At 47.4% G+C, this 16,173-nt stretch overlaps 1 protein-coding gene across 1 annotated transcript in view; it reads right to left on the bottom strand.

Annotated features, from left to right (window-relative positions):
* The window catches only part of LOC137896482 (transmembrane channel-like protein 3), a 110,701-nt gene that overhangs the window by 42,244 nt on the left and 52,284 nt on the right, over window positions 1-16,173 (bottom strand). The window contains exons 6-10 of the mRNA XM_068741819.1: window positions 10,485-10,583; window positions 9,246-9,388; window positions 7,395-7,542; window positions 7,255-7,298; window positions 15-162 (exon numbers count right to left, since the gene is read on the bottom strand). Coding sequence (XP_068597920.1) covers window positions 15-162; window positions 7,255-7,298; window positions 7,395-7,542; window positions 9,246-9,388; window positions 10,485-10,583 — 582 coding nt within the window. The remainder of the gene's footprint in view (window positions 1-14; window positions 163-7,254; window positions 7,299-7,394; window positions 7,543-9,245; window positions 9,389-10,484; window positions 10,584-16,173) is intronic.

Raw genomic sequence — 16,173 nt, forward strand, 5'->3', positions numbered from 1 at the left:
TTCTGCTGTACTACCTCATTCTTCTCCCATAGCGTCAGCTCTGGTTTCTCCTGCTCGAGTTTCTGAGAACGGTCCACGACAAAGTAGATGATGTAGATACTGCCCGCCAGAGACAGCAGCACCAGTATGTTGGCTAGGATACGTAGGCTGATCAGAACTGCCCTAAACAAACAAACAGGGTGAAGAAACACTGTTTAATGTATCTAATTATATCAGGAAAGTCATTTTTCATCTGCTGCACATCTTTTTTCTTAGTGAATCAATGCAAACACAAATGTTATGTTGTAAAAGAAATGGGCCACATTTTCACAATTATTGTTCAATTCAAAATCATTTACTCAAAAGAAGTCAGACTTGAATAACTGTATGGATCAGCAAATTCAGACTTTAAAGGAGTACCCTTTTTCCACAAGTTAACGCAGCGCTTACATCCAACGTCCCAAGGAGGCCTACAGGAGGAAGATCGAGGGATTCCTCATGGACAACAACCCCTGACAGGTGTGGACAGGCATCCAGGCCCTCAACAACTCCAAAGGCCAGCACCCAAAGACCAGCAGCAGCAGCGGCAAGCTGGCAGAGGAGCTAAAAAGCTTCTTCGCCCGTTTTGCGACCACCTCTCACCTGAACACACTGCCCCCTTATGACTCCCCCATCGCTCTCTCCCGGAGCATGAGGTGAGGAGAACATTGAGGGCAGTGAACCCCAGGAAGGCTGCTGGACCAGGTGGTGTCCTGGGAGTGGTAGTCAAAGCGTGTGCAGAGCAGCTGTCGGGGGTCTTCACCAAGTTAGAGTTCTATGCAATTTTATTCTTATAGTGATTGTGACCATCACCTGCCTTCTTGGCGGACTAGCCTATTCCTATTTTATTGGTTTTATTTCCTGCTTACCGCCGTAGAGGGCTGTGCACACCGCAGTGAACATACAACATGGACAAACAAAAAGTGACAAATACACAGTGTTCTGAGAAGGAAGTGCAATGGATTTATTTGTGCCCCTTAATTCTACCGCTTCTACCATAACCAAGAGTTGTCCCAATACACCAGGTTCTCATCAGCCTCTAGAGGAAAGTATGGATCACCAAGTTCTCAGGAGATCTGAGGAAGAAGAGAGAGAGCATAGTGAGAGCCACAAACACTAACCCAGCAACCTCCACTGACTCAGAGATCTGTGGGCGGAGTTAACTCTCAAATCGAGTTTTGATAGGTGCTGGTGTGGTGGATCTGGCATGCATGAAATCTCCACCTAAGAAACGGGCAGTCATCCCGGGCCCAATAATGGCGACATGATCCCCCAGATCACACCAGGCCGCCACAGCAACCCGGAAACGACCCCCACGGCCCCACCTGAACCACATGCAGAAGAACCAGCCCAGGGCCCAGCGACAATCACCAACACAGCCGACAAAACCAAGGCCAGCGCAGCGGCATGGGGCACAGCGGGCCGGCCCGGCATTCCATCAGCACCCAACACCACACCCCCCACAGCTGCCCGCCCCCCTCCCAGCACCCTTCACCCATCCTGCACACCCCCCCCCCACCCAACCCGCCGCCGAGCTCGGGCAACCCCCCAACCCAGAGAACCAGCATCTGGGGAACGGGAGTAGGCAGCGCAGGGGCTTCAGCTAAACCTGACCCATATCCAGCTATTTGGGGGGGAGAGTATTATTCCCTGGGACGGAGAGGAGGGAGCAAGATGCCGGCCCACCAACCCTGAGCCCCAAGCACAGCCCGCCAAGGCCCCACAGGCCGCGCCATGGCCAAAAATTGTGAAATCCACCCATACCCTGATTGTCCCAACACCGTGAGTGAGTGAACACCCAGGTGCTATATACAAATGTATGTGGTGGATTAAAATTGGGGGCAGGTGGGGCCGGACGGGGGATGCGGAGGAGGGCAACGGCGCACTCCTGCCCCGCGCCCTATCCCTTATCTTCCCGCCTAGCACCCACTCGAACCCCTGTGGTGCATTAAAAAAGGGGGGAGGGGGGTTGCAGAGGGACGCTCGGTGAACGCCCCCCAGCACCAGGCCCCCCAAGTGCATGTACCCTATGTGTGTATTTACAAATGTGATGTGCTAAAGTGGTGAGTTAAGAGGCGCAGCACATGAGGCCCCGACCAACCAGGCGGGGGGAGGAGGGAGCCTGATCATAGTGCCTCCAACCTCAACCATCCCACCCACAGGTGCCAGAGGACCCAACCATGCACAGGGCCAGCGTTGAGCACCGCCCCTGACGCCTCCCACCCAGCCCTCATAAACCAGCCCCCAGGAAGGAGGGAGCCGCGAGGCCCCGGCGGGAGGCATGATGCCGGAAGAGGAGAGGCGGGTAGAGGGGGGAAAGGGGAAGACCATAGGCGGAGGGAAGAGGAGGCGAAGGAGAAGGGAGAGGGGAGAGGGGGGGCAGGAAAGGAGACGGGACCAAGGAGCAGAGGGCGAGCGGAGGATGGGGAGAGTGGAGGAGAGAGGTCAGAGAGGAGGGAGGGGAGGTGAGGGGGCAACGGCCACGCCTAGGTCACCAGCCGGACCCGGGTCACTACCACCAGCGGAGGAGTGACAAACTGCGCCAGCTCAGCGCCGTCCCGCATGGGCCAGCACCCTGGCACGGCAACCCAGGGAAACACTGGGGGCCACCCAGGAAGTATGCGCCACCCAGCAGAGACCAGAGGTGCCGGGCCGCGCATATCAAGCCACGGGGACAGCCCCTGAAGAGTTAGCCAAGCATGCAACAGCCCCGGAGATCAACCATCCTTGTGTGAAGAACATTGAGCTGGAGACTGGATCTGAAACATAGATAGTTAGAATGGCTGGGAGGTGATGTATTTCTGAGGTCCACTCGGTCCTGGAGACAGAAACCGGGTTCCTAAATGAAAACAGAAACAAGATGAGTCATGCAGAAAGAAAAATGTAAGCAGCATCACCATTTACATCGTTGTGGTGGCTTTCGCCATCAGGCAGAATCAGATTGCAATATTTATATTTAATAAAAGGAGACCAACTTTCTCTAAAATATTTCAAATATTTTTTATTTATTTTTTTGGAAGCAGAGATTTTCTCCATTGATATGTGTTCTATGAGGAGGTTCAACCAATGGTTGATGTTTAAAGACTGTTTATTGTTCCAGTTAACGAGGATCGTTTCCTTGGCGATGGCGAGGGCTGCGAGTGTGGGGTGCGTATGTTTCTTAGAAATAACGATTTCTGCTAAGTCACCGAGTAGACACGTGATCGGAGATAAAGGGAACGTACAATCCAAGATGGACGACAGTTTATGTGATACTGCGACCCAGAAATCCTGGATGGGTGAGCACAACCATAGGGCATGGAAATAAGTGTCAGCAGTATTTTGGGAGCATTGAGAACAGATGTCAGATTCAGAGAAGCCCATTTTCTTCATCATATACTGAGTAATGTGTGTTCTATGAAGGACTTTATATTGGATGAGTTGAAGATTTGTATGTTTTGTCATTTTAAATGCATTTTCACAGATTTGGGTCCAAAAGTCTTGATCTAAGGTTAGTGACAGATCCGTCTCCCATTTTGAGATGGGAAGACGGACACTTCCTGATGGGCCTGGAGACTCCGCCGTGTCCACCTGCACCTGGATCAGACACTTCTTCACCAATCGCCCACAATCCGTCCGACATGGCCCCCACCTCTCCACACTCAGCACTGGTGCCCCTCACCCTATACACGTTTGACTGTACTCCATCACACCCAACCAACACCATCATCACATTTGCTGATGACACCACCGTGGTTGGGCTCACCACAGATGGAGACGAGACAGCGTACAGGTCTGAAGTTGGACAACTGTCTGTCTGGTGGTCAGAAAACAACCTGAGACTGAATGTCCAGAAGACAAAAGGAACTTATTATGGACTTCAGGAAAGACAGGCCAGCCCACGCCCCCCTCTTCATCGATGGAGCACATGTGGACACTGTTTCCACCTTCAGGTTTCTGGGCACCCACATCTCAAGCGACTTATCCTGGTCTCCTAACACCAAGACCTTGGTGAAAAAGGCCCAGCAGCGGCTTTACTTCCTCCGTGTCCTCAGGAGGAACAACTTGGACCAGAAGCTGATGCTGGCTGTAGGGAATTTCCGTATTAAATGGGATTCCACAACGTAACTACATGCCGACACCACTAGGAAAGCACAACATTTAGTTTGGTGTTGTAATGACTGATTTCAACTGAACGCATCACAACAGTGACGTCACACACAACACAGATAAACATGGGCTTAGATTGGCTGGGGCAAAGTCCCGCCTTCAGGGGACGGAATGACATGAGGACGAAGCAGGAAGCGTCTTCATTCCAACGAAGCGCGGGCACGAGAGCTGTGTTGGAATCTCAGCGCTGATAATCTGAACTAACTGTACTGATCTGTTAATTATATAAATGTCTTAATCTAAACCCACATTCTCCTCACTGAATACGCACCCACAACGGAGAACAAGAACTGGAAGAGGGTTTGGTAAAACCCTACATGGCCTTCTATCACTGTTCAGTGGAGAGTGTACTGACTTACTGCCTCGGGTGTGGTACACACACAGTACACAGTACAAAGTACACAGTACACTGGCTCCACTGTGGAGAACAGGAAGTCGGTGCAGAGGGTCATCAACACGGCGCAAAAAATCATCGGCCATGGAGGACATCGCAAAAACCCACTGCCTCAACAGATCCAAGGCCATCACCCGAGACCCTTCACACCCCACCCATCACCGGAGACCCCTCACACCCCGCCCATCATCAGAAGACCCCTCACACCCCGCCCATCATCAGGAGATCCTTCACACCCTGCCCATCACCAGAGATCCCTCACACCCCGCCCATCACCAGAGATCCCTCACACCCCGCCCATCATCAGGAGACCCCTCACACCCCGCCCATCATCTGGAGACCCCACACACCCCGCCCATCGTCAGGAGACCCCTCACAACCCACCCATCACCAGAGATTCCTCACACCCCGCTCATCACCAGGAGATCCCATCACCGGAGACCCCTCACACCCCGCCCATCACCGGAGACCCCTCACACCCCGCCCATCATCAGGAGACCCCTCACACCCCGCCCATCATCAGGAGACCCCTCACACCCCGCCCATCACCAGAGATCCCTCACACCCCGCTCATCACCAGGAGACCCCACACACCCCGCCCATCGTCAGGAGACCCCCTCACACCCCACCCATCACCGGAGACCCCTCAGACCCCGCCCATCATCTGGAGACCCCACACACCCCGCCCATCGTCAGGAGACCCCTCACAACCCACCCATCGTCAGGAGACCCCTCACACCCCACCCATCACCGGAGACCCCTCACACGCCGCCAATCATCAGGAGACCACTCACACCCCGCCTATCATCAGGAGACCCCTCACACCCCGCCCATCACCGGAGACACTTCACACCCCACCCATCACCGGAGACCCCTGACACCCCGCCCATCACCAGAGTCCATGGCTGTAGGTCTGGCAGTACAAGACATTACTTTACATAAGATATACACAATGAAAGACTATCCAGGATAGATCTTACTCCCTCATAGAGAGTTATTGGTGGACAGAAATTCTGGCAGTGGCGGGCCGTGCATTTTACACCTAGGCCTTCAGTGAAGTCCTACTTAGTCCGACTTGAATAAATACCCCTCATAATACCATCATTTATGACACCACTGCTTTAGAAATAATGTACAAACACACACTTACGCACTACTGGGTGCTGCATCACCTCAATCGTGTACAACACAGGATATTTTTTCCGGAGCATTTAAAAATCAATAAACTGCATCAGCAATTAAAACTTACCACTATACGTGGTACTATCAAAGTTATAAATAAAAGGGAATTTTTCCAAAGCTTTTTAAAGTCCACCATGAAGCTTTAAATTGCGAACTTGCAGTTTAATATAAGAAAGGCTGCAATACAACGTGTTGTACTTCCACTACAATCACACAGCTGCACCGGCGCACCACATTATTTACACACATTGCATTTACAGTATATCTGTGATTTTATTTCGTTATCATGTTAAATAAATAAAATGTTGGTACTCACCAAAACGGCTGTCCCGTTTGAAAACAAAATCCATTCTCCTTTCTTAAAGTTCCTAAATCCAGTGTTGCTCCAAACATTAAATCGATCCCTTGCAAACAAAAGGCATTCCCAGCAGAACAATTTGCAGCGACCCTCAGAAGCTGCAACCCAAAAGTTTGAAGCCTGGAAGCGGCGTACCAATCCTTTCCCCACCCGGGACAGGTTAGCTAGCTCCGGAGCTAGCTTGAAGCTAGCTCTCGTGAGCCGAAGCTAATAGCTTCTCTGTAAAGGTCCGTCTTGAAAATGGCCTTTCAAGAATATCCACAACCAAATACACACTTTCCCCTCCTTCGGCCATTGTGGGTTAAAAGCGCAGGAATAATTGTGGTTTTATTTTCGGTCGGTCGCGCCGTACCGGTGCCAGCTGATTAGCTGATGACGCAATATGCCTAGCGCTGCCCTCTCACACGGAGTATCCAATCACAGGCAGGAAGGCCTTACTTTCACCAACTCGTGATCTGATTGGCTATCGCAACTGTCTATCAACTCTAAGAGCCAATCACAGGACGCGTTATTGAGTTGTGACGTGAGACAAGCAGGAAGGACTTGTTTCACCAACTCGTGATCTGATTGGCTATCGCAACTGTCTATCAACTCAACTCTACGAGCCCGTTCACTCACACAACACAGACGGCAAGCAGCGCTGATTCTGAAGGTCTCGGACGGATAGTACTTGCCACTGGTACTATGAAATCCGCCTGGCAACACAAGCTAGCTGAATTCTGATTGGATAAAAACTCTCACCTAAAAATACATCACTGTAATATAATATAACATGAATGTGAAGAATATATATATATATATACGTAAAATTAAATTGATTTTATCATAAATATGATCATGTATTCTTGATTTCTGGTTATGTTAGGCAAGCAGAGAAGGCCTTGCATGCCCTGACCGCCCGCCACTGAATTCTGGGGTGGATCCATCCAGTTGTCCATTCTAAAATATTATGTAAACTGTCACGTTTCATTGGTTACTTTGCAAACCAAAACAACGCTTTGCTACCTTCCGTTAATTGAGTCTACCTATGTTTATTTACTGTTCACAAGCACCGCTGTTTTTACTTCCATGTTGCATTGCAAAATGACCACAAGCACTGAGAACAGGTACAGAAAATGTGCAAAGACAAGGGACAAATGAAAAAGGCTCATACAGACTAGTGTCCTTCTTCTTTTCTTGTTCTTCGACAATGGCTTCCTGTGCAGAGAAGAAAGAATTTATGATATATATAGACACAGATTTATACATATATATATATAACTCATTGAGACTGTAGGCGGTGAAGTGTCTGACCCTGATGTTGTTGACAATGGCAGCTCCTTTGCTCTCTGCAGCCTCTGGGTTCCCTATTAGATAATCCCAGGCACAGAAAATCCTCCAGCAGAATGTGAAGTTTTCATCAGAGGCACTGGCGAGGCTCAGACGAGAGTTCTTGGCCATTCTGAATCCACATTATTGTAGAAATCACACAATATACAGTATTACAACCGTGACATTTTAAAGTTATATTCATCAAGTCATCAGCTTTACACTCAGCAGACAGTGATTCTATTATGCCAGAGGGCAGTATTGCGATAGGAAGATGGAATGAAATGAAGACAATGAGAGGTTAGTCGATGCAGCTGTTGTGGACCAGGAAGTAACAAAGATTAGCATGAGTGAAGTTAGAAAGGCGATGAAGAGTACGAAGAATGGGAAGGCATTTGGACTGGATGACATACCTGTGGAGGTATGGCAGTGTCTAACAGAGGAAGCTGTAGAGTTTTTAACAGGGTTGTTTAATACAATCCTAGAGGGGAAGAAGATACCAGAGGAATGGAAGAGAAGTGTTCTGGTGCCCATTTTCAAGAAGACGGAAGACATACAGAGTTGGGGAAACTATAGAGGGATAAAGCTGATGAGATACGATGAAGTTATGGAAAAGGTGGTTGAGGCTAGACTAAGGACAGAAGTAAGAGATAGTGTCTATGTCATTAGAAGGCTTTTGAGGATGGAACTGCCAGGGAACAGGGCTAGAGATTGACTGGCCGACAACCTGCCTCAGCACCACATGGAAGCTCCCATCAGGCATAGCAGCAGCTCAAATGAGCAGGCACATGGATGAATACATGCGCAGGGCACAGAAAGGGATTGTCAATAACAGCAGAGAAACCAAGCACCAGCTACTGGTTGACAGGGCAGTCGCCAGAGACTGCAAGGCCAGGAGCACCAACCTGTGCACTTCCTGGATCGACTACAAGAAAGCCTAAGACTCAATGCTACATACATGGTTACTGTATAATACTGTATAACATCAACAGGACGCTAAGAACCGTCCTCCAGAACTCAATGGAGCTATGGAAGACAACTCAAAGTTAACTCAAAGTCCGTTGTACAGGTAAGCATCAAATGCGGCATCGACCAAGATACTCGATCACCCCTGCTGTTCTGCATAGGCCTAAACCACCTCAGCTAGATCATTACCAAGAGCGGTTTTTGGTACCGGTTCTGAAGCGGAATGACTATCAGACTCCTCCTCTACATGACATCAAGCTGTATGCCAGGAACAAGTGTGACATCGACTCCCTGATTCACCTCACTAGGATATACAGCCATGACAACGGATGCCATTCAATTCAATTCAACTGTATTTATATAACGCAAGAAAGTCATCCCAAGGCACTTTACAGGAGTAGCAGGGAAAGACAGAACCCAACTTGACCGTTGAGAGAGAGAGAGAGAGAGGTAGGAGGAGAGTCAAAAAAAGGAGATGGATAGAGCAGTGTTTGAGAGACAGAGAGCAGGAGCAGAAAAAAACAAAATGTAACATCTAGGCTGCTGAACAAGATACTGACTAAAAAGCTGCTATATAAAGCTATAAATGCTAATGCTAGCGATATGGACATCAGCGGTGAGGGACACAGGTCCAGGTTCTGCAGCACCACGGACAGAAGGACCAGAAAGAGAGAGAGGGACAAACAGAGGGAGGGGGAGGAGCTCAGTGTGTCATGATGTTAAGCCACCAGTGGTTGCATCCTTGCATGAACCCTTCGCCACACTTTTTCCGCATCTTCATACTCGCGTCATTTCAGATATTCTAACACACCATTTCAAATGATCATGATTGGCATATGAATCGGAAAAAAGAGGAAGAGGAAGGATTACTTTCTTAGAAGAATGATGAAACTGTAGGCGAAGACAGCCATTCCAACCAGGAAGTAGGCGAGTGGCAACCGGTACCCCGCACTGCCAATTTTTCTCACCCGGCCATAATAACCATAAAATAATACGGAGTACTGGAGGTAGCCCTGCGGAGACAAGACACATGTTCGCCACTCAAGGAACAGCAGTACATCAAAGTCAGCAATATGTGCAGTAAACAACAGTCAGTATTGTAAGGCATAGGCGAGAATCAGTGGAACATTAATTGAAATGAAAATGCCCTATATATTAACTAATACACACTTTATACCATCCATCCATTGGAAAGGAGCTGATCGTATCTCATACAGCTGCTTTTCCACTTTGCAGGTCACGGATGTTGCTGGATACTATCCCAGCTTGCTATGGGCCAGAGGTGGGGTAAACCCTGAATGCATCGCCAGCGCATCACGAGGCCACATAGAGACACACAACCACTCACACCTAAACATAAATTCTCCTGTTTTTGGAAATGGCAGGAAACCGGAGAAGCCGGAGAAAGCCCATGTGGACACAGAGTGAACATACGAACTCTGCACAGATAGGGTATCAACCTGGTACTTTCTAGCTGTAAGATGGCAGCGCCTCCCACTAACCACTGTACCGCCCTCACTTTGTACCAAATAATTGTAAAATAATTTGCATCTGAAGGCCTTTCACCAATCACAATAGCCTGTAATTGACTCTACATGTGCAGTGGTTCATGGATTCTGCAGCTGCAACATTCCCTGAGAGTGTGTATACCAATTTTTCAATGTAATACTGAATGTATTACATTGTGCACACAAACATAGACCGATTCAATGCAATACAGGAAACATTTCATCCTGAGTGAACCAGAGTGAAGCGACACCCTGAAACATCTGGCAAACCTTGGTATGTTGGTGGAATTAATAGGGCTCTATCAAAGATCAATGGATTATTTCCAGCAACTTCAATGCGAGTGTGGTACTAATGCTAGTAAATTTGAACTTGTTGGTCTTGGGTAGGGATGGGAATTGAAAACCAGTTCTTGTTCAGAACCAGTTCCTAGTGTTTCAGTACCTTGGACTCGTTTGCCATTCTTTTTCAAATGTAATACAATCAGTGGGTGAGGGCGGTGTGGACTACGGGTCAAGGACGTAGCAGAGCAATATTTGAATCATGCTGTGTTGTATCTGCTGCTAATCTGCCATTGACAGGATAGTAGAAGAAGCGACTTGCCCCAAGAGACCAGATGGTGTCCAGGTCCTGTGCTGAAGCCAGATGCTCGTTTGGGATTGTTTTACTCCTTGTCGTTCCAAAGGGAGCCCCAGCTAGCAGCTAGTGCACACAAACATAGACCGATTCAATGCAATACAGGAAACATTTCATCCTGAGTGAACCAGAGTGAAGCGACACCCTGAAACATCTGGCAAACCTTGGTATGTTGGTGGAATTAATAGGGCTCTATCAAAGATCAATGGATTATTTCCAGCAACTTCAATGAGAGTGTGGTACTAATGCTAGAAAATTTGAACTTGTTGGTCTTGGGAAGGGATGGGAATTGAAAACCAGTTCTTGTTCAGAACCGGTTCCTAGTGTTTCATACCTTGGACTTGTTTGCCATTCTTTCTCAAATGATTCACTTTTGGATTCTAGCGGGCGTGAATGACAACGCTACGCACGTTGCGTAACCTATGCAACATGCGTAGCAATGTCACTCAACAGGCAGCCACCAGGAAACGTGGTGCCTAGGTGGCACAAACGCTCCAAAGGTTGCCTTTATTTCTCAAAAAAGGATGATGGCTGGGCAACTTGCTATAATTGCAATGCGGATATAACCTTGGAGGGAAGAAACACTAGCAATATGCTCACACAGCAAATGCTAACTTCGAACAAATGTCAAGTTTTTGCTTTCTCTGCTCCGGAGAGAATCTGAACCCAGCAGCTACAGCGACTTTAGCGCATCCTCTACTGCAGGTGGCTAACACTGCAGGCTAACAAATAGCCCTAACACTGCTAATGTTAGGGCTATTTGTCTGATTAGAAAATGTTACGGACTAACGTGAGCGGACCCCAGAAAGCAGAGAACAGAGACGGTGCGATAGTTGAATTTATCCTTTACTGAAATAAATTCAATGCAAAAAACAACCTGGAGCTGCACACAGGACGAGGGGCGTTATATATAACCAAAATACACAGCCGAGAGAAAACCTAAAAAGCAAGCTTGACTAACAAGGGGTGACTGGCTGGTGCCGCAAAGATCCAGCCACAAGTGAACAATCTGATCACAACAAACTAAACAATAAACTAAACACAACCTGGCGAATGGACTGGCTGCGGTCAACACGGACGAGACGAGAGCAGAGACGGGTAGTGGCACAGAGACGAACAGCATAACCAGGCGAAATCCACACAGATAATCCGACAGGGAACAGCGGGCGGAGCAGAGGTTATGAGGGCTGGTGATGATTTGCCTCAATCCGTCTCAGGTGTCTCTGGGGTGACCGCAGCCAATCCGCACGCCGCAGGTCCTGGATCGACAAGCAGAGACAGGTCTGGCTGATAAGGCAATTAAACAGGCAGAGCAACATGACCCTCACAGGAAAACCTGCTATATATAACTTAACTTCATGTTCAAGAGTAGACTAAAGACTTTCCTCTAACAAAGATTATAGTTAATCAATACAGTAATCAATATGCTGTCATAGGCCAGCACTGGTGGCTAACATCATGACACACTGAGCTCCTCCCTCTTTATCTGGTTATTCATGTTATAAATATATGTGAGTAATCTCTCTCTCTCTTCCCTGTAGTCTTGTTCTCTCTCTCTCCCTCTGTTTGTCCCTCTCTCTCTTTCAGGTCCTTCTGTCCGTGGTGCTGCAGAACCTGGACCTGTGTCCCTCAGCACTGATGTCCATATCGCTAGCTTTAGCATTAATAGTCTTATTACCCTCGCTGAAGGGGAGGCGAGGGTATTGCAATTGGGTCCGTTTGTCTGTCTGTCTGTTTGTTTGTTTGTCTGTTTGTCTGTCCGAGCGCATAACTCAAAAACTAGGAACCCAATCGACTTGAAACTTTTACACAAGCAAGGTTCTGTCCGTGGCTCGGTCCTCCCCGAGAATGGCGTTGATCCGGATCTGGATCCAGATTCTAGAATTATTTTTACATCTGGAATCGTGCCTGTGCTGTAAACTGCCACTTTAAGAGGGAGGGACACGAATGGCATGATGGGAAAAAGAGTCCAGAAGGACTCTTGTAGTACGTTCCGGAGCAGCAAGCTAGAGCAGGTTTGGCCCCTCTGATCCGGAAGCCCTGTTTACTGTCTCACAAGATCCAATAGTCTATTGGAGGCGGAGTCTGTAATCTCTGATTGTCGTTTTCTAGTTCATTTTGTTTTTGTCTGCTCCTGCTCTGTCTCGCTATCTCTTCCTATCCATCTCCTTGACTCGTCTCCGACCTGCCATTCTCTCTCTCTCTCTCTCTCTCTCTCTCAACCCAGCCGGTCAGACAGATGGCCGTCCACCATGAGCCTAGGTTCTGTCCAAGGTTTCTGCCTGTTAAAGGGAAGTTTTTTCTTGCTTCCGTTGCCAAAGTTCTTGCTCTTGTGGGTCAGGTTGGGTTCTGTGTTTCCCTGCTAATCCTGTAAAGCCTTGAGATGACTTCCTGTTCTGATCTGGTGCTACAGAAATAAAACTGAATTGAGTTGAACGTGAAATGAATCCCTTCTCATCAATAACCTTTAGATGACATCAACGAGAGAGTGTAAGTCCAGAAAGATCACACATCCTTCCTGAAAAAGCAGAGGAGCCGTGGTGAACCGAAGACACAGTTGCACAGTTCCAGTGACCTTGAGTTGATTGTATGAGTCACTCGCTGATGTACTTTTATTTTTGAGTACTTAGCTCATATATTCTTTTCAAAATTAGACTGTAATTGCCAGAGAATAGCTTGTTGTATTTTGTTAATTTCTACAGAAGAATATTTATTTTGTTATATTATCTAATGATTTGAAACCTCAACTGTTGCGTTTGTGAGATCATGTCACTGAAAATTCTGAAATAAGATACCAAACGAAGTAGATGTTAAGGATAAAAACAACATAAGGTCATAGGGAGATTGATGCTTAATCACTTCTATATAGAAATCAATTTTACGAATTCATCCTAAACCCTTAAAACAGGGGTCCCCAAACTTTTTCCTGTGAGGGCCAAATAACTTTTCCTTTCTGTGATTGGGGGCCGAGGTCAGTTTGTAACAGAAAGTGTGATGATCGCAGGGTTGCGTCATGTAAAACGTTATTGTTTTCCAGCCACACATAACCAAACAAGCCTCCATGGAACATTAACTTTCTGTCGTGCTGTGCACAATCTTAACAGGAAAACTTCAGCTTGGTTGTCAGAGCAGAATCTCTTACTTATATTACTCATATGAGCAGCAACTCAAAGTTCTTGTGTTCATTCCTTAATAGAATAGAACCTTTGTAGGTTCCAGTAGGCTTGTCGATACCACTGTTTGCAGCTCTCTCTCATTCCTGTGAAAACCACAAAGCAAGCAGGCTGAGAAACCAGTGATACAGCACAATACATTTCACTACCAGTGTGGTAGTGGAGATGGATTTTACTATGTTATATTTGTTCATACTCAGAATGACTCATTCAAGTCAGAAAGGTGAGCTTACCTTTGTATGTTTATCAGTGTGAGCTGTGGGCCGGCATCTGGCTGGTGAGAAGTTGAATGTCAGGTTCCATTCTGGTCACAGCCAGATGTTCATCAGTCAATCTTGATCTCATCGGATTTTTCAGCAGTTTCATGCTTTGCTCTCAGACATATGTGCTGCCAAAAAGTGTGGACATCTTCATTGCGTGTTTTTTAATGTTAGGGTCGTGTCATTTGGGAGGACAGCATAGAAGTCAATGAGACTGTTGGGCTGAAAGGCGTCTTTGAGAACATCACAGTTCTCTCTCTCTTCCAGGTCCTTCTGTCCGTGGTGCTGCAGAACCTGGACCTGTGTCCCTCAGCGCTGATGTCCACGTCGCTAGCATTAGCATTTTGTTTTTGTCTGCTCCTGCTCTGTCTTGCTAAGTTTTTCCTTGCCTCCGTTGCTCTTGTGGGTCAAGTTGGGTTCTGTGTTTCCCTGCAGGTCTTTCCCTGCTAATCCTGTAAAGCCTTGAGATGACTTTATGTTGTGATCTGGCGCTATATAAATAAAACTGAACTGAATTGAATTGTAACTCGGCTAACTCCAACTGATAAGAAGGCTGGGCTTCATCAATGTCGGCAACAAAGGGGTTCTGGAAAAGACGGATTTCTTTTGCATTAACATGAAGGTCACGGAATCGCACACCGAACTCCTCCTTCAGCATTTCTATCACGTCTGTAAAAAATGCGAGCTGCCATTTCCATTCTGGGTTGTTTTGTCTTTTGCATGAAGAAATACGTTCATTTCGGGTAGCAGCTCGTAAAAACGCCTCAAGGCTCTGCCCATGATCTCAACCATCGGACCTCTGTGTAGGACAGCGCATCTCCGTGCGTGGACTCCAGTTCAGACAGGAATTCTTGGAGCTGCCCGTGTTTAAGGCCCTTTGCTCTGATGAAGTTTATGACACCACGACATTCATAACAGAATCCCACGTTAACACTTTGCTTGCTGGTGAATTAGGCAGTGGACTTGTAGCGGAGCGGTGAGACCCCGTTCTTCCGTCTCCCGCTTCATGCGTCCTGTTAGACCTCGAGACACGCCCAACATACTCGGAGCCCCGTCAGTTGTGATGCTGGCCAGCTTTGACCAGTCCAGGTCCAACTCTTCCATGGTTCCGTCGTAGTCCCTTTGAGACTCTGAAGGGCTGCCAAAAATGAGCAGCTGCGCTGTGTCCTGCACGTCCGTGCTCTCATCCAGTGCTAATGAAAGAAAGTCAAATTCTTTCGTCTTCTGCTGCAGCTGGCCGTAAACATTCGCTCCGATTTCTTCAATGCGCCTGGTGATTGTACTCGCCGACAGACTCACGGCATTAAAGACGTTCTTCTCGGGACGCACCTCCTCCGCGACGGCGTCAATACATTTTTGTACAAACTCTCCATCAGTGAAAGGTTTACCGCTGCTTGCTATCAGTCGAGCAACCCGAAAGCTGGCCCGAACGAATGCCTGGTTCCGCTGAGCTTGGCGTACAAATGTATTCTGCTGCGCTAACAGTCCATTTTTTAGCTTTGAGAGTTTCTCTGCTCACATTTGGCCTTGCCAGCCGTCATAGTCTTTGTGGCGGGATCCATAGTGTCGGTGCAGATTGTATTCTTTAAATACTGCCACCTGACAGATGAGACAAACAGCCTTTTCTTTGCGTTGAACCAAAAAATAATTGTTTGTCCACTGCAGGTTAAATACCCTGCATTCTGAATCAACTTTTCTCTTACCTAACCTTTTCGTCATGATTCCGTTCTCTCTTTGACAGGTGTGTGTGTGTGTGGGGCGGGGTATGGGGCACTGGTTGGTAAGGCCCACGGGCCGTAGTTTGGGGACCCCTGCCTTAAAGGCTGCAGGTTGAGCTTCTCTTGCGCTGTGACTGCTTTAAAGGCTCATCTCTGAGCTCATTTAGAATCATACATCATTAGAAACAGTGCAAGCTTCTATTAGATGAGCAGTGCTTCTCAATGGTATTCTGAATGAATGAATAACAAACAGAAGTTCAAAACTTGTAATGTTCACAAAACAACAAGTAGTGATAATATATGTATTATTACAGCTTTTATGATGAGTTTACATGGAACTTTCATCCTTGACTGGGAACACAAAATTGTTAAACATGAAACGAACACAATGAGGGTTAAAAGCAGGATCTCCAGTTTTACTGCTGCTAATATACATCTGTGTATCCACTCTTTGTTGGAGTCAAACTTGTTTTATCGCACTGCCATTATTCATTCATTGACCCAA

This window comes from Brachionichthys hirsutus, chromosome 1, assembly GCF_040956055.1.
Source record: "Brachionichthys hirsutus isolate HB-005 chromosome 1, CSIRO-AGI_Bhir_v1, whole genome shotgun sequence".
NCBI lineage: Eukaryota > Metazoa > Chordata > Actinopteri > Lophiiformes > Brachionichthyidae > Brachionichthys > Brachionichthys hirsutus.